At 44.5% G+C, this 25235-nt stretch overlaps 1 protein-coding gene across 1 annotated transcript; it reads right to left on the bottom strand.

Annotated features, from left to right (window-relative positions):
* Positions 1-6105: 6105 nt before the first annotated feature.
* LOC131572373 (somatotropin-like) lies at positions 6106-25198 on the bottom strand. The gene is given in 7 exon segments (XM_058825546.1): positions 6106-6306; positions 8867-9028; positions 9390-9506; positions 10123-10155; positions 10157-10286; positions 11157-11215; positions 25031-25198. Coding segments are annotated over 7 exon segments (870 nt in total).
* Between the last annotated feature and the right edge of the window lie 37 nt (positions 25199-25235).

Raw genomic sequence — 25235 nt, 5'->3', positions numbered from 1 at the left:
GGTGGAAAGAAGTTCATTTCTTCTGATAATGGAGCAATAAATTATCTTTCTCTGAAAGATTTAGGTGCTCTGTGTCTGCTATCTTGGTGTAAATTCTTTCTTTACAAAAAGTATCTTACATAGCATAGTTTCTATTTTTTAACATGATGTTATAATCTAAAACTATATTTAACCCACTACTTAAGAAAATTAATACAGCATAACTTTCTAACATAACACACAATATTAATTTTAATATTTGTGAAAAGCCAATAATAAAATATGCATTTTTCACACTTACTCATGCTAATTTCTTCTGCTTGTTAATGTAAAACAAATTCCTTATTTTTAAAGGGTTAAGGCATTGTGCCTAGGCATTCTTGGGCAAGAATAAGATATGCTGTAACCAATATAGAAGCTAGATGAAACTTGATAGAAACAGGGAACAACACTTGAAAAAAATGGAGGGCAAAGCTTGCTAAAACCAGTGAGGAAATCACTGAAACAGCTAACAAGAGATGGAGCACACCTACAGGAGAAGGGTAAAAAGGGCATGGCAAGGAAGACGTCCAGCCTTCATCAAAGGACCACTGAGGAAGATGTGGATCCTCCCTCAGTGCGACCACCAGGGTGTCCTATGCCTGCTAACAAAATGATGAGTTCTAAGGAATAGTTTGCCTAACCACACCTTTTCTAAGGAAAACAATGAATATGCATGAGTTATAGCCATATATTGTAGCAAATACTCCCTTCTTGGATTTCATCTTGGAAATGTCTCTTGGCCCTGTTTGGGGCAATTCAATTTCAAGGCACAAAATATCCAACAGCCCTTTTTAATGCCATGAATATCACATTGAGTCTGGTTGGTTCCCTCCCCTCCTCCAGTGATTCCTGGATGACTTATGGTCCCTTGTTTCCTCAAGACTCTTATAAATCCTAACTTGAATTATTTAACCCCCATTCACTCCCCCTTTCCTCCACTGACTTTTATCTTTTGTTTCCTTTACCCTGCTGTGTTTATTTTCTGCTCTGTCATTCCAGTCACTTCATTTCTCCTTCTGTCCTTATGCATCTTTCATAATTTGCCCCACTTTTCTCTGGCAAGGGGCAGGTTTTCCTACTGATGGCATCAATTTTTGTGGCATATCTAGGTTACTGTCAGGACTTCTTTCCTGTGTAAAATGTCTTTCATTTTGTATGAATCTGCTTTAATATTTTATCCCACATCAAAGAAGTATAATGAAATCATTGTCCTGAAATGGCTTTTCTGTGTTGAGGAAAAGGAGCAGAGATAGGCTGGAAGGTATTATCCCCAGCTAGTATTTTGGTGCAAAATAAGCCACAAGATTCAGGGGAAGGAGGAGACTGGAACAGCTGAGAAGATCCTCATGTTTGGAGTCTGGATTAGAAGAGAATGGAATGGATCCATCTGTACTTTGCCTTATAGTAGAGAACACTGAAAGCCTAAGAACAAAATTATCCCTATCCCAGCCAAAAGCAGGACAGACATGAACCATTGAAATACTCTCCCTCATGGCCTTTGTCTCAGAGCTAAGCAGCACAGAGATGAACTACTTTAAAGAGAAAGACCCAAAACTTATTAAAAAAATCCAAAACTATATCTTTGCCATAAAATCTTATTCACAACATCTCAGGATTCCAAAACCACTCAGGGCTCCATTACTTACCTTTTCTGAGCTGCACATTTTCCCAAGCTGGTCCAAAATGGATCACAAGGTGTAAATGAGGCTTATGACCCTCATTCATAGTGGTGGGAGATCTGCTGCAGTCCTGGTGATCTAGGGATACCTGTGAGGCAAGGTTGGTAGTTGTTTTATCTTTTTTTGGAAAAGTGTATTTGATCTGACAAAGATTAGGTTCATTTTTCCAGTTCATTAAGTTCATTTAAGTTAATTTTGCAGCCTTCACAGTGCTGCATTTTGCATTGGTAGATAGAAAGGTGTTGATAACACACAAGTGTTTTGGCTACTTCTGAGCAGTGCTCTCTAACATTGCCCTTCCCCATCAAGGGCTAAGAGTGGGCAAGATCCTGGAAGGAGGCAGAACCAGGCCAGCTGATCCAAATTACCCAAAGGGATATTCCACACTGTATGCTGTTAGGTCAGATATAAAAGCTAAGGAAGGGAGGAAGAACAGTGGGCATTCATTATCCTACAGTGTTTGCCTTTCAGAGCAAATGCTATGCATGCTAAAATCCTACTTCTGGGGAAGTGACTGACCATTGGAAGTAGATGTTAAACTTTCTTCCCCTTTGCTTACGCGTGCAAAAGAATTTGCTTTCTTTTTGCTTTAGTAAACTGCCTTATCTCAACCTAGTAGTTGTCTTTTTGTCTTATTTTCCCTCTCCTGCCCGCTGGGAAGGGGAGTGATAGAGCAGCTTGCTGAGCACCTGGCATCCAGCCAAAGTCACCCACTACAAAGAGGAACTAGGGTTTGAGAGGACATTTTTTCAGGATCAGAACTGCTGCACCAAACTGAATTGAGGATGTTGGTCCAGTGTCCCTTCCAGTGTCCCTTCCAGTGTCCTTGGAACGGTTGATTAAGAAGTCAAATGCACATATGCAATATTTTAATAGGCACAACCAATTATAAGGCACAAGCAAAATACTCTTAATTTTCAGGATGGTGAGGCCCAGACCCAGGCTGCCCACAGAAGCTGTGGTTTCCCCATCCCTGGAAGTGTTCAAGACTAGGTTGGATGGGGCTTGGAGCACACTGGTCTGGTGGAAGCATCCCTGCTCATGGCAGGGGTTGGAAGAGGATGATCTTTTAAGGCCTCTGCCAACCCAAACAATTATGTTATTCTATGGTTCTATAGTTGTTTCTATGGTTCTCTATTTGTATACATGAGTAAAGGCAACCGGGAGCTGAAAGCATCACCAGAGCCATATTTTATCCAGATTTGTCTAGGTTCACTCCAGCTTTCTTCACAGCCAAAGGAGAGAAACAAGCACTTCCAGGAAACAACACAACTCATCCTAAGGAAAACAGTAAAAATAGCTTACATGAATCATATCCCGGAACTGAGCCAGAGATGATAATCTCAAATATTTAAATTTATATTTACATGTCTGATGTCCAGGGAATTGAACTCCCTAGTGTTGGCATCTTGTGGCCCAGAGAAGCACACACAGAAGTCTGGAAGCATGTTACATGAAGTATGCATTGCATGAAGGATTGCACAAAAAACAGAGGACAAAGCCTTGCTACAATAGCAAAATATGAATTCTTTGCATCTAAATTTAATACATCCACACACCAATCCCAAACAATGCCAGGGCTCCATCTGTTAACACAACATCATCTACTCTGATGCTGTAAAAAAGCAAGACACCTGGTGGTTTTTTTGCTTGTTTACAAATAGAAAACCAAATCACAAAGAATGTAATTACTTTCATGCATTTGTAGAGTATAGCTATGGCACATTCCCAACCTTAGAAATGAGTGAATAATGGACTTCCTGCTTAAGTCTAGGTACACACCTGCACACCTTACAAGAGGCTCCAAACCAACAAGGCTCCCTTGCAAGCCTTATGGGGGACCCCATCCTCCTGAACAATTTACAAGAGACCCCAAAGCCCTGCCTGCCTTACTGGGGGATCCAAGGCCCTGTAGGCCTTGGGAGGGCTCCTGTCTGCTTTACACTGATCAGGCTGCACACTCATACTCAACCCACTCCAGCTACTTCACCCTCTGCACCAACAGAGAGACTAAAATCACCCGACAAACATAGCAGCAGACATTTGGAATTCAGATGGAACCTGCTCAGGGTATTTTAACATGGATCCTTTGGCTCCTTCATGCTTCAGAGTTCCAAGGTGCTGGGAGTCAGGTGTTTAGAGAAGAGACTCCAAAGGTAATGGCCTAGGGTCTTATATGAGTCAGCAGATTGTTGAGGATTGTTGTTCCATGTTGTTCCATTGTGGGGGATTGTTGTTCCATGTGGGACCATCCAGGACCCACTGTGGCAGTTACACTTGCACCACCTGAGCTGGGACCGAGGCCCCTTGGCAGCTCCACCTTCTACACTCACACAGTCAGACTGGGTTTCCTTACTGGCTCAACCCCTGGTTTCCCACAGCACAGTCTCAGACATATGGATCCTTCAGCTAATTTAATTGTGCAAGAAAAAAATAACAGCTTGGGGTGAGAGTCTCCAAGAGCAAGGAGGAATCCCCAGGAGAAGAAACCTGCATCAATGGGGACTGTGAGGCCCATAAGGGCTCTGATGGCTAAGGGGGATGTTCTCACCAAGCACAAGAAAACCCTAATCCTAACAGGACAATTGGATGCAGGGGGATACATTGTCCCTAAGGATGATGAAAAGGCTGAAATAACTAAGTGTGTCCCCAGGACATGGCTGTTCACAGCATCCGCCTTATGGTCCACTAGAGGGACTGGGCTAAGGCATCTTGTCTTTGGGTGGTGATGTACCTGTGGTAGTGTGTTTTCATAAGTTTTCCAGTTGTTTTATTGTAAAATTTAGTTATTCAATGTTAGTTAAGTACAATGATTTGGTCCATGTACCCCCATTTTATCCCCTCATGATGGTTTCTGCCCAGTTGTTTATTCCCAAGTTTTCCCGCCACTTGGCTGTGACTCAGTGTATCCATCTCCCTGTTCCTCCCCTCCTTTCCTTGTACGGCCCTGTCAATCCAAGTTGTGCTAACCCTCTCTCCTGTCTGTCAACCCAGATCCACCCATTATATTCTGAATATATATATATTCTGAATATATATAATTCCAGAATGTTCTATGTCAATCACCCTGGTTCTAATGGGCTTTCCCTTTATCTAGTCTTAGTGGTTTAACTAACAGGTCAAAGTGCCCATCAGATATCGTCAGGGAGGCTTCTTTGGTTCTAGCTTCTTTATAGAGGTTTTGTTACAATGGGCAAAACTTTATATCAATGTTTGAGGCCTGAACAATTTTAGTCTCTGACATCAGTGAAATCTCTACAAAGAAATTAGTCACACTGTCATCCCTCAGAAAAACCCTTTTTCCTGCAAATTCTGCTGCTGAGGTAGAAGCAGGGTTTGCCTGGAAATGCCCGGTGGACCTTCCTTGGGCACAGGTCCACTGCCAGTAGCAAGGCCAGAAGGAGCAGAACACACATGGGATGTGTGAGCAGGTGTGAACAACTGCCTGTAGTCACCTGGTAACAGAGGAGGCAGAGCTGGGACATGGCTGTGGCAGTGCTCATGTGTCACAGCTTGGAGCAGGACTGGGGCTCTGGCCATGGAATGTCCATCACCAAGACAGACTATTTCATACTCATAGAACCATAGCATAGGATCCTACAGTGGTCTAGCTTAAGAAGAATTGTCCAGTTCCACCCCCCTGCTTGGGAAGGAACACCTTCCACCAGACCAGGTTGCTCCAAGCCCCATCCAATCTGACTGTGAACACTTCCAGGGATGGGGCAGTCACAGCTTCTCTGAGTACCTTTGACAGGTCTTCATCACCTTCATACTGAAAAGTAAAGATAAAACACAGCAGGACCTTTTCCCAGAACCTTTTTCAAACAAATGTCTGGAAAGTCTTCTTTGGGGATACAAGCCTATTCCACCTTCTCTTGAACTTTATTCTTTATTGCACTCTGTTCCTTCAAGCCCTAAATCCAGCCATGAGTACCAGCTTCACATGTTTTGGAGCAACTTCATCCCTTCCAACCCAAAACCCACCTCCTCAAATCTATCCTCAGCACCAAATCCATACCCCAGCTCAAAATCTGCACCCCTAGTTCCAAATCCACCCTCCTCAGACTCAAATCCACACTTCAGCCCCAAATCTACTCCCAAATTCCTCCCCAGCTCCAAACCTACCCACAGTCCCAAACCTACTCCCCAGTACAAAGCTATCCCTAAATCTGCTTCCCCTATCCCCCCAAGCTCCAAATACACTTCTTTAATCCCAAATACACATTGTAATTTACAAATCCACCCTGTCCCATTGGCCACTCCTCCCTCCCAGCCCCTCACAGAAGCCTGTCCCACCCCAAGAAGCAGACATGTTGGCAGTATGGGGTAGCAGGTTTATTCTCCAGTTTTCTTTCAGAGAAGTAGGGCAGCCATGGTCAGCAAGGGGCTGGAGCATGAAGGGAGCTCAAAAGGTGCAGTTCCCCTCTCCATAGCGCCGGCACTTCATCACCTTCAGGTAGGTCTCCACTTTGTGCAGGTCCTTCTTGAAGCAGGAGAGCAAGCCATAGTTCTGCAGTAGCGCGTCCTCGCTGCGCAGGTGGATGTCAAATTTCTCGTATGTGGCTTTGAGGATCTGGGGACCCCGGGGCCCTCGGTCCTGCAGCTCCTGCAAGAGGATTTGGAGGTGCTGGGGGAGGTGCTGGGGGCCTGGGAAGGACATGGGCCACAATAACCTCATGCAGTGCCCCAGGCTGGGAATGGCCCTGAGAGTGCTGGTTGCCAGTGGCTGAACATGAGCCCGGGTGTGCCCAGGTGGGCAAGGAGCCAGTGGCACCTGGCTGGTGTTAGCCATGGTGTGTTCAGCAGGGCCAGGGCAGTAACAGCCCCCTGGCCCTGGCACTGCTGGGGTACCTCCAGTCCCAGGGGCAGGTATGGGCCCCTCCTGGCAAGAGAGACATTGAGGTGCTTGAGCATGTCCGGAGAAGGGAATGGAGCTGGGGAAGGGTCTGGAGCACCAGGAGCAGCTGAAGTAGCTGGGGAGGCTCAGACTGAAAAAAGAAGGCTCTGGGTGGACCTTCTCACTCTCTATAACTCCCTGATAGGAGCGTGGAGTCAGGTAGGGGTCAGGCTCTTCTCCCAGAGAACAAGTGACAGGACAACAGGACACAACCTCAAGCTGTGCCAGAAGTGTTTCAGGTTGAACATCAGAAAGAATTTCTTGGCAGAAAGGATTGTTAAACATTGGAAGGGACTGCACAGGGAGGTGGTGAAGTCACTGTCGCTGGAAGAATTCAGGGAATGGCTGGACATGGCACTCAGTCCTCTAGTCTGGTTGACAAGGCAGTGGTCAGTTTTGGACTTGGTGATCTTGGAGGTCTTTTCCAACCTCAGTGATTCTATGATCTTCCACAGGCCCCGTGCCACAGTTCCCACTGAACTTTAAATGAGGTCAGGGGTTTCTCCCTCCAGTCTTAAAGAATATTTCAAACATATTTTTGAGTGTATGTGTTTGCAGGAAGAGCAGTGATGCTGGGGTGATGCTACAGTGAGAAGGGAGTGGGCACAGGGCTGCAGGGAGGGAGGAGTGTGTCTTTGGGGTTTTAAAATAAAGAGTAAGTTGCAGGGTCACTCTGTACCTCCTCCAGTCAAGGAGATGGAACAAGGCAAATAATTATCTCTGTTCTCCCCCTTTGCCAGAAAACAAAGCTCTAACCCAGACCCAAGCCATGTACATCTGGAGCTGAGAGCTGCACTCCTCCTGCCCTGCTGTGGTCACCAGCTGCCACAAACAGGAAAGTTTTGGTTAAGGAAAAGGAGCTATAAATGGGTGAAATATGACAGTTTGGCTGGTTTCTGTGTACCATCTCCTAATGCCCAAGCACATCCCAAACAGGGACCAAAATCATAGAATCATGAAGTCACAACCTGGTTTGGGTTGGAAGGGACCTTAAAGACCATCTCATTTGAGCCTCCCTGCATGGGCCAAGACACCTTCCACTAGACCAGGTTGCTCCAAGCCCCCTTTAACCTGGTCTTGAACACTTTTAGGGATGGACAGCCACAGCTTCTCAGGGCAACCTGTGCCAGGGCCTCACTACCCTCACAGTAAAGAATTTCTCACCCACACAAAAATCTGGATGTGGTACTGATACCTATCCCTACCTCCTCCTGCTGAAGTGCCAGGACAGAAGTCTCTGTTTACTCTCTGAGTCTGACTTTCAGAGTCATTTTAATGCTGGAAGATGTAAACAGTATTCCAGACTCATTTCTCACAGCTGCAGGTCACAGAGCTCCAGCTACAGGGTGAGTCTGCCAGATAAACTTAATTACAGAATAAACATAACTGAAAAGGTGTCCTGGCAGATAATACATTAAAATCATTTAAAGCAACAAAGCAAAAATGAAGTCGATTATAAAGGGGACTTGGAGCAAAGGTAGAGAGTGACTTTTTTACATGGACAGATAGAGACAGGACAAGGGGGAATGGTTTTACAAAAATAGGAGAGAGTTAGATTAAGTATTAGGAAGAAATTCTTCCCTATGAGCATGGTGAGGCCCTGGCACAGGTTGTCCAGAGAAGCTGTGGCTGCCCCATCCCTGAAAGTGTTCAAAGCCAGGCTGGATGGGGCTTGGAGCAACCTGGTCCAATGCAAGGTGTCCCTGCCCATGGTGTGGGGTTGGAAGGAGATAAGCTTTAAGATGCCTTCCAACCCAGACCATTATGTGAATCTGTGATTAGTTCCTCCTTGAAGAGGATCACCCCACAGCTTTCAGCTCTCTGGATGCTGTATTGGTGTATGAGAGAAACACCAGAGTGCAGGTTTCCATCTGTACACAGATGTTGTTATATTTGCCACATTTTGAAGTATTTTGCATGGAGATGGTAGCAAATATTATTTTACTGTTAGCACAACTGAATATTTTTTTGTTGCTGGGTTTGGAAAGACTTTGCGGGTGAATTGTTCTGATTCCTGAGCAGTATCCCTTTGCAATGGGTGTTAACATCTGTTCTGTGTTTTCTTATTATCCTCCCTAGTGATGAAACCCAATGTACAGTATCAGGATTTCATTATCTAAAGGTAAACAAAGTCCTAAAGCTATCACTGATCTTCAGAGCGTGGTGAGATATCTCAAGGATCCGTGAGAGCTGAGGCCCTCTGTGTGGGAGATCTCTATTTAATCTAATTCTGTCTAATTCTATAGTCATGCTACATGCTGCAACTTACCCTCATCAGAGCTTGGATTCCTTCTTCCAGGTCCTTTAGTTTTTCATACACTCTGTCTGAGGTGCCAAAAACCAGATTGTTTGTGAACATCTTGCTTAGGTACTGCACCGGGGTCAGCCAGGACTGGATGAGAATCAGGGAGAACTGAAGAAGCTCCATGTCCTGAAATTAGGATAAGAAAGGGTCAAAGCTGTGCAGGGGTATTTGATAGCAAGTCCTGCTCCCTCTGGAAAACCTGGAGATGCTAGCACTCCTACAGCTTCAGCAGACACAAAGTTTTCAGTCTGAAGAGCACCACCCAGACCTGTGCAGACAATAGTTTTTCTCATGCTTGGGACGGGAATGTGATTTACAGTGTAGCCCAGAAAAGTATTTCTTTCTTTATGCAGGATTCAAGTAATCAAAAAGGGAGGAGAGGGATGAAGCACTCAAGTGTTCACAGATGAAAACACTGTTCCTGCAGTGAAGCACAGCTGGGCTCTTCAGGCAGGTCTGTGCTTGCCCTGAGGGTGAAAAAACTTACTGATTTCTGCTGAGCATCATCCTTCTTCACGGGAGCAGGGATGGTTTCCGAGTAACAAAACGCTACCTGGGAGTTCTTGTTTGTGTGTCTTTGGTCCTCTGGAATATAGGTGCGTTCCTATGGAGACATCCCAAACACACACAGATCTATTGCCCATATTCTGGAGGTCTCAGACACTTCCCAATCTGTTCTGAATGGTTACTCTTTGCAAGAAAAAAATTATGAGGTGCCTTTGGACAGGGTTGGCAGGTAGGAATATTGTGTTGGCACAATAGCTACTGGGCCTAAAGGTCATCCTAAGCCAAGGTGTTGAGGTGAACAGAAACCACATCTAAATTAGGTTCTCCCAAGGAGTAATGACCCCAAAGGACAGCTCATGCCAGCTCCTGTCAGCAGAAGAAACTAGGTAGTTTTAAGCACTCAGACTCTCCCAGGGCCAGAGGTGACCAAGACAGGAAATTCTTGTCACATATCTGTGCCATGTCCCAGCTGATCCTGGGAAGCCAAAGTCCTGGGAAGGGGGAAAGAGCAGGATCAGAGTAGGGGGGCAGAGGGCTAAGAGGAGGAAACAGGGTCCAGTCTGATTGGGACATAACCTGTGCTATCCTGTTTACACCCTCTCTCCTCATCAAAAGAGGACAAAGCAGATACCAATAGTTGAAAGGTGTCTGTTACACAGTCCTGAAGCCATCAAACCAAAGCAGAGGAGATTACTAGAGACCACAGCACTTACAAACTCCTTGTATGTCTCGGCAGCCAGGAGGTGAAGGTGCTGAGCCCTCAGCACAGCGTTGGCAAACAGGCTGGAAAGAGGCACGGTGGGAAAGGCAGCCGCTTGCTGTGGCCACTGCAGTCCCAGAGTGATCACAGCAATGGTGAGAGGAGAGAACCATGACCCTGCAGCAAGGCACAGCAAAAGGTGTTAGCCATCCTCAGGAAATCGGGTTGAGGAGGGAGTGGCACCTGGGAATTAATTTCCAGGTCTCTTCTGTCCATGCTGTCTGAAGGCTCGTCTTCCTTGGTGCCTCTTGGCACCAAGAGTAAGCTTACCCTTCTCCAAAATTCTTTGTAACTCTTTCACCAAGACCTGCCCCCACCAATAGTTTGTGCTTCTCCTAGTGTTACCAGCACTTTATTCCTGCGTGGAGTCATGGCTGCTCCATGAAAACTAGTATGTGTCCCAATGTTTTTCCCTGATACACTCATGGTTTTCCTTTTCTCATGAGTCCTTGCCCATGTGAAAAGAGCATGGTGCACTCTGGTTACATGAGCAAGCGGGGGATGATGAGTGCCAGATGAAGGCACCGCACTGTAGCCATGGTTTAGGCTGTACTGCTGATGTGATGCTGGCTGTCTGCCTCACTGGGTCAGAGATGGTGGCATTACCTGTGCTCTGACTGGCTCTCTGGGATATGACTGCAGAATTTGGTGATCTTTGTCAGCCTTAAATGTTTTCAGCCTTTGACACCTGACTCACACTAGTGTCTGCTGTGAAGACCACAAACTTAATCTCAGACAATACCCCTTGGAGGAGAAATGCCCTGGAGCCTGTAGGATTTGGCCTATTTAGACTAAAGATTAATTCATGAATTAAAGTCACATTGCAGGGAAAGGTATTCTTTTTCATTGGTTTATAAAGTGCAATAGTTTAAGTTAGGGCTGTCACAGAGCATGTGTATCCCACCACATACCACCCCATCATCATCTCCTCTCACCCTACACACATGGCAGCACTGACAAATCCTTTAAAACTGTAATAAAAAGTACCTGGAGCCATTTCTGCCTGTTGAGTTGCTCAGGTGTTGCTTGACAGCGAATATTTTCTCCTTTCATCTGTCAAGGGGAACTGTTGAGCCACCCTTTATATAGCAGGGAGTCTGTTTAAAATGGATCTGTGTGTCTACGACCACAACAACTGCATCTTCTCCGTGCATAAATGCACAGCTGTTCACAGTGGTGTTGCCTCATTGCAGTAATTTATACACAAATGTACAAGTTGTGAAGGTTGTTTGCCTCAGGATAAAGTCAGTGCTCAATGATTTTGCCATATCCTGCTGTTTATCGCAAATAGAAGTTTTCTGGTCATTGGAATACCCATCCCAAGTCACATCAATGCTTTTACATGGTGGAATTTGTTTTGTCGACCTGCTTTTTCCTGTCTGGCTCTGCAGCCTTGGCTCACAGTTCACAGGCCTGACTGACCATTTTGGGAGATTTCTGACTTAAAGCAAATGGCAGATTATGCCACGGGACGTTCACGTTGGATATGAGGGAAAATTATCTCCTCAAAAGGGTTGTACAGCCCTGGCACAGGCTGTCGTGGGCAGTGGTGGAGTCCCCATTCCTGGAGGGATTCAGAAGCTTTGTGGATGTGGATCTTGGGGACACAGGTTAGTGGTGGGCTTGGCAGTGCTGGGGGAACAGTTTGACTCAGTGATCTCAGAGAGCTTTTCCAACCTAAACAATTCTGTGATCCTATGTTTTCCCTTGTATTGTTAGTGGGGATAGAGCTGGATGGATGTTGTCAGATTAATCCTATTTCTTTCAATTTCTACAAAAATATCAAATATTCAGCAAATAGTATTGCTGAGCTGGTTTGCTGTGGGTGTGACAAAGAGCTATCATGCCTAGGTGCTTGTTTGGGTTCCAGCCTACCCACTGCAAATCCAACTGCCAGAGTTCTGGGAGGTTTCTCTTATTCTCAGTCTGTGAGGAGATCTGGTTATGAACATCTTCCTGCTCCTGAACAGACTAAGCAGAGGGTTGCTGTCGAAAGGAGGTAGAAGAGATAGAGAAGAAAAGGTGGGGAAGACGATCATAGAATCATGGGATAGTTTGGGTTGGAAGAGACCTTAAAGCTCATCTCATTCCAAGCCCCTGCCATGGCACACCCTTCACTAGACCAGGTTGCTCCAAGCCAGCCTGGCTCCACAGCACAGCTACACTTTCTTTTGAGCAAAATGAAACAGAACCTCAGATGGGCAACTACAGGGCAGGGGGATCTTAAAGGTCTTTTACTCCTCATAAGGCACTGATTACCCCAAACCACACTGATTTGAACTTTTGTTGGCAGTTCGGGGTCTATTTCTTTCTGGTCAAGTGGTGATTTGTTTTCTCCAGGCCCTGTGTTTGCCATGCCTCCCCCAGACCCTGTGTTTGCCATGCCTCCCACTGCGGGTCCAGTTTCCAAGAGGCAGTGTCATCCCTGGTGCAGCTGGAGCATAGGGTGGAGAGGTGGTTAATAAACATGCTGTGGAGAGCATGATCTGTTCTGAAAGGCCCCTGGGGTGGAGGTGTGGTGGTGTCACAAGGTAAATGTCAGTCCTTGCACAAGTGGGAATGACTATCAGGTATCCCGTCACCCAAGAGCCAGCAACATCTGGTTGTGTTTTTCTAGTCCAGATTATGTTTAAATATATCAATATTTGTCAGAGATGAGCAGAGCAGCAGCACCTCAGCACAACCTACGCCCTGCTGCCTGTGAATGATGATAATGTACCACTGCAGCACCTTGCACCCATGTTCTGCTGCCTCTCGCTGTCACTGGCTGGCTCTCTAGTTCTGTTAGGGAAAACTTGGTGCTAAGTCTACATTTTTTATGTTGTAGCCAAGCATGGAGATGCTGGGATGATCAGCCTGTGCAATTCCTCTGAGCCTTGGGTTGTCCCCAATAATTTCTGGGCATTAAATGAGAAAGAAGCATTGTGGGGAAGGCAGTGTGACTGAAGTGTTGGGCTGGGCACACCACTGACAAAACTATAGTTGCATTAGCTCTTAAATCTCAACTTAGCATTTTTCTAGATTTCAGACACAGGCATTTGCAACCTATAGCAGTATCTCTTAAAATCACTTGTCATTTCCAAGTTCCTTTTCTTTTTTGAAAGAGAGAAAAACCTCACTTCTCTTCAGCATGTTCACACATCCACCCACCTTACCCTGAGCATCACCTACTCTAACTAGTTTCACTAAAGAAGTGAAACAATTCTCCTTGCAGGTTAATGTGCTCCCTGATTCCTAGAAACCCCCTATCTTGGGGTGGCTGTGTGGAGAGGACCTTCCCAGCCTGTCCTTACCTTCCTACCCCAACCTTCCTAACCTGGACCTCCCTGGGTAAGCACAGCTGGTAAGTCCCGACCATGGAGACACGGCCAGCCCACAGCCTGGCTCTGTGCATTGGAGAGCAATGACATGACTGACAGAGGATTGAAGTGGCAGTTGATACCTCTTCCAGCTCACTGCTCAGAAGGTAAATTCCTTCTGGAATTTATGGATTTTGCTTACTGGAGGTAGGACTGCACAATTTCCCGGAACCCATTTGGAAAGATTTTAGAAACATAAATTCATAGAATGACCAGGATTGAAGGGGACCTTAAAAATTATCTTGTTACAACTCTTTCCACTAGACCAGGTGGCTCCAAGCCCCATCCATTTTGGCCTGGAACACTTCCAAGCAGCAGCTTCTCTGGGAAACCTCTGCCAGGGCCTCACAACGCTCACAGCCAAGAATTTCTTCCCAATATGGCATCCAACTCAGCCCTCTGTCAGTGTGAAGCCATTTCCCCTTGTCCTGTCACTACACTGCCTTGTAGATAGTCTCTCTCCATCTTTCTTGTAGTCTTTTTATGCTAAAGCGGTACAGGACTGCAAAACCAGCCACCCTTGTTCAAGCAGCTCTGATTCCAGTTTCCAACATGTGGAAATGTATTTTATGATTATTTTTTCTGAAAACTCTCCTGTTTTCTGCATCCATAAATGTTGGTTGGAGTTTTTTTAGCCTGCTTCCTTACTAAACCAATCTAAACCACGCTATTTTTCTGCTTTACCAGTCAGCCTGGAGGTCTGCTGCTCATGCTCATTTGCCACATGGACCATGGCCTCTCTCCCCTGCTTCTGCAACTGTTTTTCCATAATAATTACCCATAAGAAAAATCATATACAGAGAAGTGTGCAAAAGCAGTCAGTAAGATTGCTATCTATAAAGTGCAATTTCCATGTGACTGGCTCGGGGCTGCAGCACAGGAACCACATAAAGGGGTTTCAGATCCCAGGAATAATCCCTACCCATGTCCTGGGGAATGTCACGGTCACTGCCCATGCCTCAGTTTCTCCATTAGTAAAATGATGGTCCTGACACTCATTAGCAACACAGCTGGAAAGCAGGTAATGATTGCAGAGACACAGGTAGATTAAAAATAAATCTCATCTCTTCTGCTGGAAACAAGGCAAAGTCAGCCAATTTTGCCCCTTTCCAGTGATTTTTTAAATAAGTCTTAAATTGAAATGCAGCAATAGCAAGTTGTCCAGAAACAGGCAGCAGCAGGGAATAAAAACAGACTGTGGGAAGAGTAATTCATTCCCATTTTTTTATTCTCTCTCTCCACCAGTGGATCTGACATCATGTGTCTCTCAGCATGAGCTGCCACTCAGGAACCATCAGCCTTAACCCTCCTGGGCTGAATTGCTTGGTCAGCGCCTCTCCAAATGAATGCACTGTCCTTGGGGATGCCAGTGGGGTGGAGAGGAAAGGTGCTGAGCTCAAATCCCAGCTCTAGCAGTGCCACAGTCCCATGGAAATTCCCAAAATAGCTTCTGCTGGAGGGTTTTCTGTAGAGTGTGGAGAGGAGCCATCCCAAGGCGCACAGTATGAGGAGGACCAGACCCTCTCTACTCTGGGGATAGACTGAGAGAGGTGGAATTGTTCAGCCTGGAGAAGAGAAGGCTCTGGAGCCAATTTAGAGCCCCTTCCAGGGTTTAAGGGGCTCCAAGAGACCTGGAGAAGCACTTTGGACAAGGGCATGGGGGGCCAAGACAAGGGGGAATAGCTTCCCATTGAGAGAGGTCAGGGTTAGATGGGATGCTGGGAAGAAATTCCTATCTGTCATGGTGGTGAGGCCCTGGCACAGATTTCCCAGAGGAACTGTGGCTGCCCCATCTCTGGAAGTGTTCCAGGCCAAACTGGATGGGGCTTGAAGTAGTCTCCAATAGTGAAAGGTGTCCCTGCCCAGGCAGGGGTGTGGAAGATGATGCTTTTTAAGGTCCCTTCCAACCCAAATCATTCGGTGATTCTATGGCTTAGGGTGTTCAGCACAAGATGTCACAAATCTGCTGATTAATCACTTTTGGCTTGATCTTGGTGGCTTCCATTCCAAAATAGGCACTTTCTAATCCAGTGGTGCTACTGGAGGTGGTCAGCAAATACAGAGACTGCCAGCATGGTTGAACTGCAATTTTATAAGTCTGCAAAAGGGCTTACTCAGTTTGTAATTTAATTTTGGAAAAGTCATCTTACTGCCTGCCTCAGTTTCCCCATGTATGAAAAGGGGTTTTGAAGAGGAGTCACTTTCAGAAACATTCCCCACTGCTTCAGCTCCCAGCTGGCCGAGTTAGGAAAAACCCTTTTCCTAGGATGCTCAAGAGGTGAATTGGACCAGCCCTGAGATGGAAAGTATATTCTGTGACCACGTATCTGATTTCTGTGCATTTCTTAATCCATTTACAACAACAAGCTCAGAGGTAGTCATATATTACCCATTTATTAAAATGTACATTTTTTGAGAAAACCCACAAAAGTCAAAGATTTGGTCCTTCAAACTGTTCTGGGTAGACTGCTTCTCAGGGCATTAGGGTTGTGACTCCTTTCCTTTTTGTTGTTATGGTTCACTAATGCATATGGTCTAATATCTGCTTGGTTTTATGTTCTGATTTTCTTCCTGCTTCCCTGCATCTCTGTTTTCAATCTGACTCCATCTCATCAGACAAATTAAATCTGAAATGCTGGAAAATGTTTTCAAGTGAATTAAAAATTTGATTTATTTGGTGTTTCTGCTGCCTCAAGAAAGGCCATATATTCTCCTGATATTATGGGGAAATTGCTTTGAATTTATGAGAAAGCCAAGCTCAAATTATGGTTATTGAATATTTCCATTAGCAAGGCTCCCTGCGACTATGACATTTTTCTTCTTCTTTGCTTAGGGAGAAGCTTGAATGAAACCCTGGGCTGTTTAAAACTTGGCATACTCAAAATTTGGCCCTTCCTGACTCCTCAGGGTTGTTATGCACCCAGTCAAGAACTCTCAGTTACTCCTCTCTTAAGGCATTATTTATTTATTACCTTTAAATCCTTAGCTGAGATTTCCAGGACCTTTAATTGTCTTTATTTTTGCTGTGAGTTTCAATCCAACGTTTAACCCATTCCCCAGGAAGAGGCAAGGAAAACACCCTGTTTTACTGCCTTACACTTCAACCACCATTTTTTGAGCTGCTTTCCTCTCTCTTCCTTGCACATCAATATTTCAGTGTGCAGCTCTAATTTCAGTACTAAAATCCTGCAACTACAATCACTAGTCTCCACAGGGAAAAGCTATCATGGCAAATTCTTGGGGCAAACCCACAAGATTGCAACATTCAGTGGGGAAACCTGGCTGCTAAATTCTTCCAAGATGCCATCTTTGAAGGAACCAAGGAATCACAGAATGGTTTGGGTGAGAAGGGACAAGACAGTTCATCTCATTCCAATCCCTGCCATGGACTGGAGCACCTTCCATTGGACCAGGTTGCTCCAGGCCCTGACCAACCTGGTCTTGAATACTTCCAGAGATGGGGCATCTGCCATGGACATGTCCTGCTCCCACTGTGAATCCCAAATGCGTGGCTTATTTCGTCTGGACACGACAGCTAAATTGCTTGGGGACTTTGTGCCACTGGCTTCTCTTACCAATTGATCCATCTTTTAAGTCCTGAGTGTGACACTCAGGCTGGGTGGAAGAAGGTGCTTCATTCAATATTTTCTGTAAGGGCATTAGAGATTTCCCAGATGTTTTTCAATCTTAAGAGCATCCAAGCAATTTGGAGATACACTGCACTTTGTATCTGCTGTTTGGCAATGAATGAAATAGTCTGGATGGATTTGGGGAGAATAAACAGAATATTCCCCCTTGGTGGAAATAAGCTTATTGCTCTAGAAAAGCACAATTATACAGTGATCACTATTAAAAAATAATTAAATAAGGATAATTGGTACAATCCTACATTAGCTTTCAGATACTGATGATAGTCAGGACCAGCTGTTGATGATGTCTCCAGACCTCAGCAATGTATTAATACACAACTCACGTGTTTTCTGTTCTGTGAAACACCTCATGGTTTTATAGCTCACTAGTGGTCTATTGACCACAGGTTAACACTGGATCAGTGCAGCAGAGCCTGTGCTTTACCACATGAGACACTTCTGCTCACATCTGCTTATTTCTAGGGTAATTTCACTGATGATGTGTCAGAACAGAGTAATAAAGCCATCCAAATACGATTAAGCACAGCTGACACCTTTATGATGCCTTTTGCAAGTTAATCACTCACAGCTTTAATGATGGAAATGGTCATTGCTTTTATAGTCAGGATTTCCTCTCCCTTTGAAGGAGAGTCTGAGTTGCTTCTACCACCACAAGAGAAGGCAAAAGGGAAGCATTGACCCAGCAGAGGAAAAACCAAGAGTCTAATACCTAAATTTTTCCAGAAGAAACATATTTATTACATGACAAAGCAGGGCAGGATTTTCCCAAAAGTGAACTTGGCCATTGGGGCTAATGTTGGGAGCTGCTGGTGACTTGTTTGTGCATCCAACATCTTGTAAATGTCAGACAGTGAGCAAATGGAATGGGAATGCCCACACAGGCCCAGTGGCTGGAAAGTCAGGGTGAAACTGGACTGTGCTGTCTAAACATTTCCCCAGAGAGTCTGTATTTACAAGATTTGTCTTTTTACAGCAACAGCCGTGAATAATCCTGTTCATTTGGAGTGGAAATTCATGTAACAAGTCCACTGGTTTGGTTGTGGACCACATGGCCTTTCCATCCCCATCTCCTAATAGAAATCTATTCAGATTGTGTCAGCTGCTTAAGTATTTGGTCAATTCTGCTGACATAACTGTCTAATTGTCCCCATTTATCATGGCTCTTCTGGACAGGATTGCAATGTGAATTTGTAATTCAATGCATCTGTCAGAGGCGGGGGAGATGAGTGTCAGATGGGGAATGGACAGACCCATAACTGGCTGCAAAAGGAAGTCGTAATTCATTCCCATTACAGCTTCTTGGCTCCAGCTAGGCTGGGAGTCTAGGCAGGGAAAAGATCTAGAAAGATCCGCCTTCTAGTAAAACCTGCCAATCCTCATCAAACAAATTACCTTGTTGGATTTAGCAATTTAAGCTTCATCTTAAATTGGATAGGTTTTTCTAAAGGGTAACACCAGAGTTGCAGAAAGTATCTTTTTCAGGTCCAAAGAAATCCCTTCAAAACAGGATACACAACTCCTATGATACAGTTATTAAAGTTATTAGAAATGCCTTTGCCCAAATGAAGGTGCAAATGAGACCATATGGCAAAGTCAATAATATAGGTTTATTTGATAGTAAATATGAGAGGACACGTGTCTGCACCTCTAGGGATGCAGCTATAGAGACTGGGGAGAAGCAGGCTGGCACAGCACTGATCAGGATGGGCTGCAACAGCACAGCATGTTCCCCTTGGCATTCCCTGGTAAAACACACCTTCCTGCAAATTTGGATCCTCTATTTAGTCCAGAAATCACCTCCTGGCTGCAAGAAACCAACATCTGCTTGCTTTCCTTGCCAGCTCCACCACATCCTGCCAGGGCATCTTGGTTAGCGAAAGGAAAGGCTTGGGCATCACCATTGAAGAACATGTGCCTTGCAAGGCTCCTGAGATTTTGTGTAGATGGAAGGTCTGTCAGTGCCCAAGATCTGCAGCTTTGTGTCCTTGTGAGGCAGATATCTGCTCAAACATGGTCTGAGCCAGCTCACAAGGGAAACAAAACACAGTACAGCTTTTTTCCCCAGAGGGGAAGGATCCCTGTTGCATTTTTCCATTCAAGGACAAGGACATGCTTTTGTCCAAACCCAGCTGTGTCGTTTACTCTTTGCCCAGAGTTTGCTCTGTCATTAGCTTTAAGAGAGGACCAGGCAAAAAAAAAAACTGTTGTGGAGGAGGCTGGTCACTCAGAGACAACAGGCACAAGGACAAGGTGTGCAGCCTTTTCACAGTGCAAATATCCTCATTAATCATCATTATGAAATCCAGGCAGTCATGGAGACCATTGAATGTGACAGAATAAGAGAAGGAAGGGGAGGGAAAGCAGAAAGTCAAGGAGGATCCTTGCTTCAAGGCTTCCAAACATCCTTGGGCTGACCTAGTGCTTTTCAGTAATACCTGGGATTTTGAGGTAATACATCCACTGATCTTCCTGTTTCATCTTCCTGTTTCATTTTTCCTTTTTCTGATCACTGTTTCTAGGTAGATGTGCTCAGGGTATCCCCTCTATTTGAGGGATAGCACTGGAAAATCTACATTCTGCTATGGAGCACTTCTAAGCTTTCCTTGAAAGCCAAAGTGTCAAAGAAATAGAGAAGTGTTGTATTTTTTTTTCTTTATTTTTCCCAGGAGAGGGAGAAAAAAATAAACTGTATATGTATTTGAGTATTTCCAACCATCTGCTCCTTACCAGGCACAGCAGCCCAACACACACCCAGCTGCCCAGCATGCACTGCCTCACCTGCCTGCTCAGGGTCCTGGTTCAGCTGTTTCCATGACAAGAAACAGTGAGATGTAATTAGAGGCTCTTCCTTCCACATTCAGTGGGATGCTGACAAAAACAGATGCAGATGCCATGTCCTGAGATACCTCCCTGCCTCCCTCTCTGTCCTGTGACCCCTCCCACCTCAACTGTCAGGGGATTTATTATCACGAAACCTCTATCATAAACAAACTAGAGGCTTTTTCAAGGAAAGAGGCTCTGTTGAGCTATAGATCCTCTTCTCTGTGAGATGCCTACATGCTGCTGTGACAGTCTCTTTTTTGCAGGTGAGGACCCATCTGTAACAAGGCTGAGAGTTTTGAACAGGGTGAGATTTGTAGTGGAGCTGGGTGATGAGTTCAGTGCTTCTCCTAGGGGCCCAAAAGCCACCCTTCCTCCCCTCCATGTACCCCTCACGTTCACTTCTATGTATCTTTAGACAGATGTAACCAGAGGTGAACTTGATTTGGTTTTGGGAGGGAATCTGGACCCGTGTTCAATATTTGGGCTGTAATCAAACACCAGCATTGACCCCTCTGTTTTCCCACATTACATCCATGCTCTCATTGCATCCATCTGCTACAAAGCAAGGACATAACTCTGCTTCAAACTTTTCTTCTCAAGGCGCTAAAATGCTACACAGAGAATTCTGTACAGAGAATTCTGTACAGACAGCACAGGGCACCCATGAAGGGTTTTTACATTCACGTGTAGACTGTTTTCAACCACCCAGTAATCTGGATTAAAACAGACTCCAGTGTCCTGGCCCCGCTACTGGTTCTACTTCAGGAAAGCCACCTCTGACCTAAGTTTGTTTAAAACAAACCTCATCTGGGATTATTAAAAAACAAAAACCAAAAACCAAAAAAACAATAAAAACCAACCAAACAAACAAAAAAAACCCCCCCAAAACCAAAAAAACCCAAACACACTATTTTCCTCAGCAGCCATTTCCAGACTTTTGTTGCCATTAGTGTGAGTTTCATCAAATCACAGAATGGTTTGGGTTGAAAGGCACTTTTAAATACCCCCCAGTTCCAGCCCCCCTGAAATGAGCAGGGACACCTTTAACAAGTTCAGATTGCTCAGAGCCGCAGCCAACTTGACCTGGAATGTTTCCAGGGATGGGACAGCCACAGATTCTCTGGGCAAATTGTGCCAATGCCTCACCACCTTTAGAATGAAAAAAATTCTTCCTCATATCTAGTCTGGACGTATCCTTTTGCAGTTGAAAACCATTCACACTTGTTCTATTACTGCAGGTACAATAAAATCTCTGCCCCCATTTCATACAAGCCTCCTTATTCCTCCATGCTGCACAAACCCAGACTGCTGGACCTCTGCCTGCATTTGCAATTTTAAGGATACTCATAGCAGTAGGGAAAAGAGGACAGCACCTTTTCAAGAAATTCCTATTGGAAAGCACAGCAAGAATAGACTGAAATACAGCCTGGATAAAGCTACAGAGTCCAGGACTGATGGTTTTAAGATGACACCCAATGGTGTGGAGCAAGACTGCAGCTAAGGTGTTCTGGCCACCAGGCCAGGAATAACCTTAAGTGTGCAAACAGTCCTTAAAAGATACCAGATTTAACTGGAACATCAAAATAAATTTTTTTAAAAAGTGAATGCAGGTGAAATTTCAGCCTGTGGCTGGTCTGGAACTGCCTATCCCTTCCATCTTCAGAGATGTTCATGGTGGTTTTGTAGTGATTTTTATTTTATTTTATTTTATTTTATTTTATTTTATTTTATTTTATTTTATTTTATTTTATTTTATTTTATTTTATTTTATTTTATTTTATTTTATTTTATTTTATTTTATTTTAATCAGCAGAACATTTAAAAGACCTCGGCAGGAACCATGGTCCTCACACTGTCCAATGGGGATAGATGGTCACCCTCTGGTACGAAATAGGGATGTGCTTTCCACTCCTCAGAGGTGATCTTCTGGAATTCTGGCAGTGCCCTTACTTTGGACAAGGCAAGCACTCTCCATGCTCGGTCTTGGTATGCAGCTGATATAGTCCTAGGGGCAGAGAATACTTGGTAACAAGTGTTCTGGCACCTCTGTGTGGGGTCAGTCCCTGGAGGCTGACTGTTTAGGAGGAGGGTATGCCATTTCTTTAGAGAAGAGCTTTTGAGAAGTTCTTCTCTTCGATGGATGCAGTTGGATGGGTTTGGTTGAAGTTTTAGGTGGCAAGAGCTTTTTCAGCTGACATATTCGTGAGCTGCTTTTTCGCCTGATATGTTCAAGTTTGTAACTGACTCTGTGAGAGTGAAAAGATTTATTAGCGCAAAGGAGTTCGTGTTGCCTTTGGAGCATGGTGCAAATACGAGTCTGCACTTGGAAGGGGAAGATCATCGAACTCTTTTTGTCCTGACATAGCTGATTGGAGAGGAGCAACGTTTTCAACTTGGATCTGCACTTGGCATGGATTAGAGCTAGGCGAGGTGCACATCCTATTTTCCATCTCCTTTCTTTTCAAGTTGACAGCGTCATCGTGTGGTTGTTTTTAGGAGTGCTCACGGCGCCCAGGAAAAAGGCAAGTGTTTTTCTGTCGTGTTAGTGTGGGAGCAGTTAAGGTAAGATCTCTGTTGTGGATCCTGGCTCTTTGAGACCAAAAAAACATGGGCATGTATAGCGCTGGGAAAGAAAACAATTTTATTGTTGGCTGTGCATCTGGTAGGCTGCAAAAAAAAAAAGGGAATTCTAGCTTGGCTCATTTTCTTCTAGCACTTTTTTCAGTGGGACCAGCTGCTGAATATTTCTACTTTTGTAACTGCTGTTCAGCCTGAGATTTGGATTGTTTGTCCTTAGTCCCCAGCTAGAGAAGGAATTGTTTTGTCTACCTTCAATATGAAGAGAGCTTACTATCCCCTAATATGAAGCTCAGAACTACACACTAAAGCAGTACAGAATCTGAAAAATATAAAAGCTAAACCCCAAGGCATCAGGCCTACCAACAGAATTCACCGTGGCAGTCATAAGGATTAAAATTCAGCGAGAGCTACTTGTGCTGCTACCTATGCTTCTTCCAAACCCTCTGTGGAAACAACTGTGCCTGCCTTTAGGCTCCAAGATCCAGAGAACACAATAGTAGATGCAGTGGAGAAGGGAAGGACAGATGATTTTGGTGGTGCAGCCCTGCACTGGCTTTTACTTCTAGAGCTTTTTTCTATTAGAGTAGCTGCTGGATGCTTGCAACAAAGACATGGGAGTGAAAAAACCTGATGGCAGGTCTGTCTGGAAAAGAAGATTCATTGTATGTTTCTGTGTCAGCCTTCCCCTCAGAGCAGCCAACAGCAGGAAACCTTTTATGAGCGAAAAAACCTGTGGATGTTTTTCATTTTTGTGTGCATATTTCAGCCTTCCAAAGCACATTCTTCAACTTGCAGCTCTTCATGCAAAGTCAGAGCTAACCCATCTGATTTGTGAGATCACAAAGCAAATATTTTGGCCCCTGGGCCCGATCTGTGGAAATTTTGACAGGGGGATGAGTTTTGGAAGCATTTAAATAGTTATCAAAAATCACTCCTGAAGTGCACTTAGGAGCATTGTTCTGCCCTGGTCACGGAACATATTCATTGCTGGGCAGTACAGACGAGCCCATCTGAGGTTTGGGAACACGCTGCGGCCCCATGGCACAAACAGGCCATGCCTCTGATCCCAGGCCACAAACAAACTGTGAAAAGTGCATATTATATGGCTCTACACAGATATTTACTGTATGTATTTTGCTGTATTGTGGGAAAAATGAATGTATTTTATGATGGGCTTTTTGCAAATATTAAAATGAATATTATATATGTTGTGTTAGAAAGTAATGCTGTATTAATTCTCTTAAGTACTGTGTTAAATATAGTTTTAAGTTATTAAAAAAATGTTAAAATAGAAACTATGCTATGTAGGATACTTTTTCTAAAGAAAGGACTCACAGCAAGACAGCAGCCACAGGACACCTAAATCTTTCAGAGAAAAGAATTTATTGCTCTCTTATCAGAAGGTACTTCTTGCCTTGAAGGCACAGTTAGGATTCAGAGGAAGAAGTTGACACTGACGAGACAGAATCCTGTGTTTGAATGGAATTTATGCATCATGTATGAAGTGTATGAATATGCAACAGGTTGTTGTTTTTAAGGGTTAATCCTCTGTTAAGAGGTGTCCTTTTTCGGGCTTATTTTGCCCAGAAAGAGGTACCGGGACGTCTGTAACTCTTTGTATTTATTGTCTCATATTGTCCTAATTCACTTTGGCCAAATTGTTATTACTCTAATTGTATTACCATTTTTTATAACCATTTTATTACCATTAAACTTTTAAAATTTTAAAAACAAGTGATTGGCGTTTTTCACATATTGATTAGTAGTGCTGTATTAACATTTTAATAGTATGATAAATGTAGTTCTGTAGTTAAAAGGTAACTTTAGTAGTTAAAATAGGAACTATGTAAGTGGGATATTTTTTAAAGAAAGGAATGAGGTACTCGCAACAGATAGCAGCCACAGGACACCTAAATCTTTCAGAGAAAAAGAATTTATTGTTCTCTTATCAGAAGAAGCTGACTTCTTCCTGCCTCACTCAGGATCCAGGACGCCGTTAGGATTAAGAAGTTGACACTGACCAGACAGAATCCTTTGTTTGAATGGAATTTATGCATCATGTATGAAGTGTATGGATATACAACAGGCTATTGTTTTTAAGGGTCAATCCTCTGCTAACGAGCGTCCTTTTCCGGGCTTATTTTGCCCAGAGAAAGGTACCCAGACATCCGTAACTCTTTGTTTCTGTTGTCTCGTATTGTCCTAATCCAAATTGTCCAAATTATTATTACTCTAACAGTATTAGCATTTTTATAACCATTTTATTACTATTAAACTTTTAAAATTTTAAAAACAAGTGACTGGCGTTTTTCACACAACCAGAGTTTCAATCCCACTTTAAAGACAATCTCCATTTAAACCACGGCAGGAGCCCCCTCGAACACCGCATGATCAAAGCGGCGCAAACACCGGCGCCGCCTTTCACATCCCTCCGGTGAGACACCGGTACCGGGTCACCCACGGCTGCCGAGCGGGACAAAGGCAGCGGGAAGGCAGAAAAGAGAACACCGGAGTCACACACAGGCCGCCAACACTCCAAGACCCGCCAGCCCCGCTCGGGGGCGGCCGCGGGGTACGAGGAGCCCTCCCGGCTCCGCCCGCCCTCCTCCCCCGCCATGAGGCCGGCCCGCCCCCGCCATGAGGCGGCGGCTCCG

The sequence above is a fragment of the Ammospiza caudacuta genome, chromosome 2, assembly GCF_027887145.1.
Source record: "Ammospiza caudacuta isolate bAmmCau1 chromosome 2, bAmmCau1.pri, whole genome shotgun sequence".
Lineage (NCBI taxonomy): Eukaryota > Metazoa > Chordata > Aves > Passeriformes > Passerellidae > Ammospiza > Ammospiza caudacuta.
Note: the sequence above shows the minus strand (reverse complement) of the source record. Positions and strands in the feature narration are given on the sequence as shown.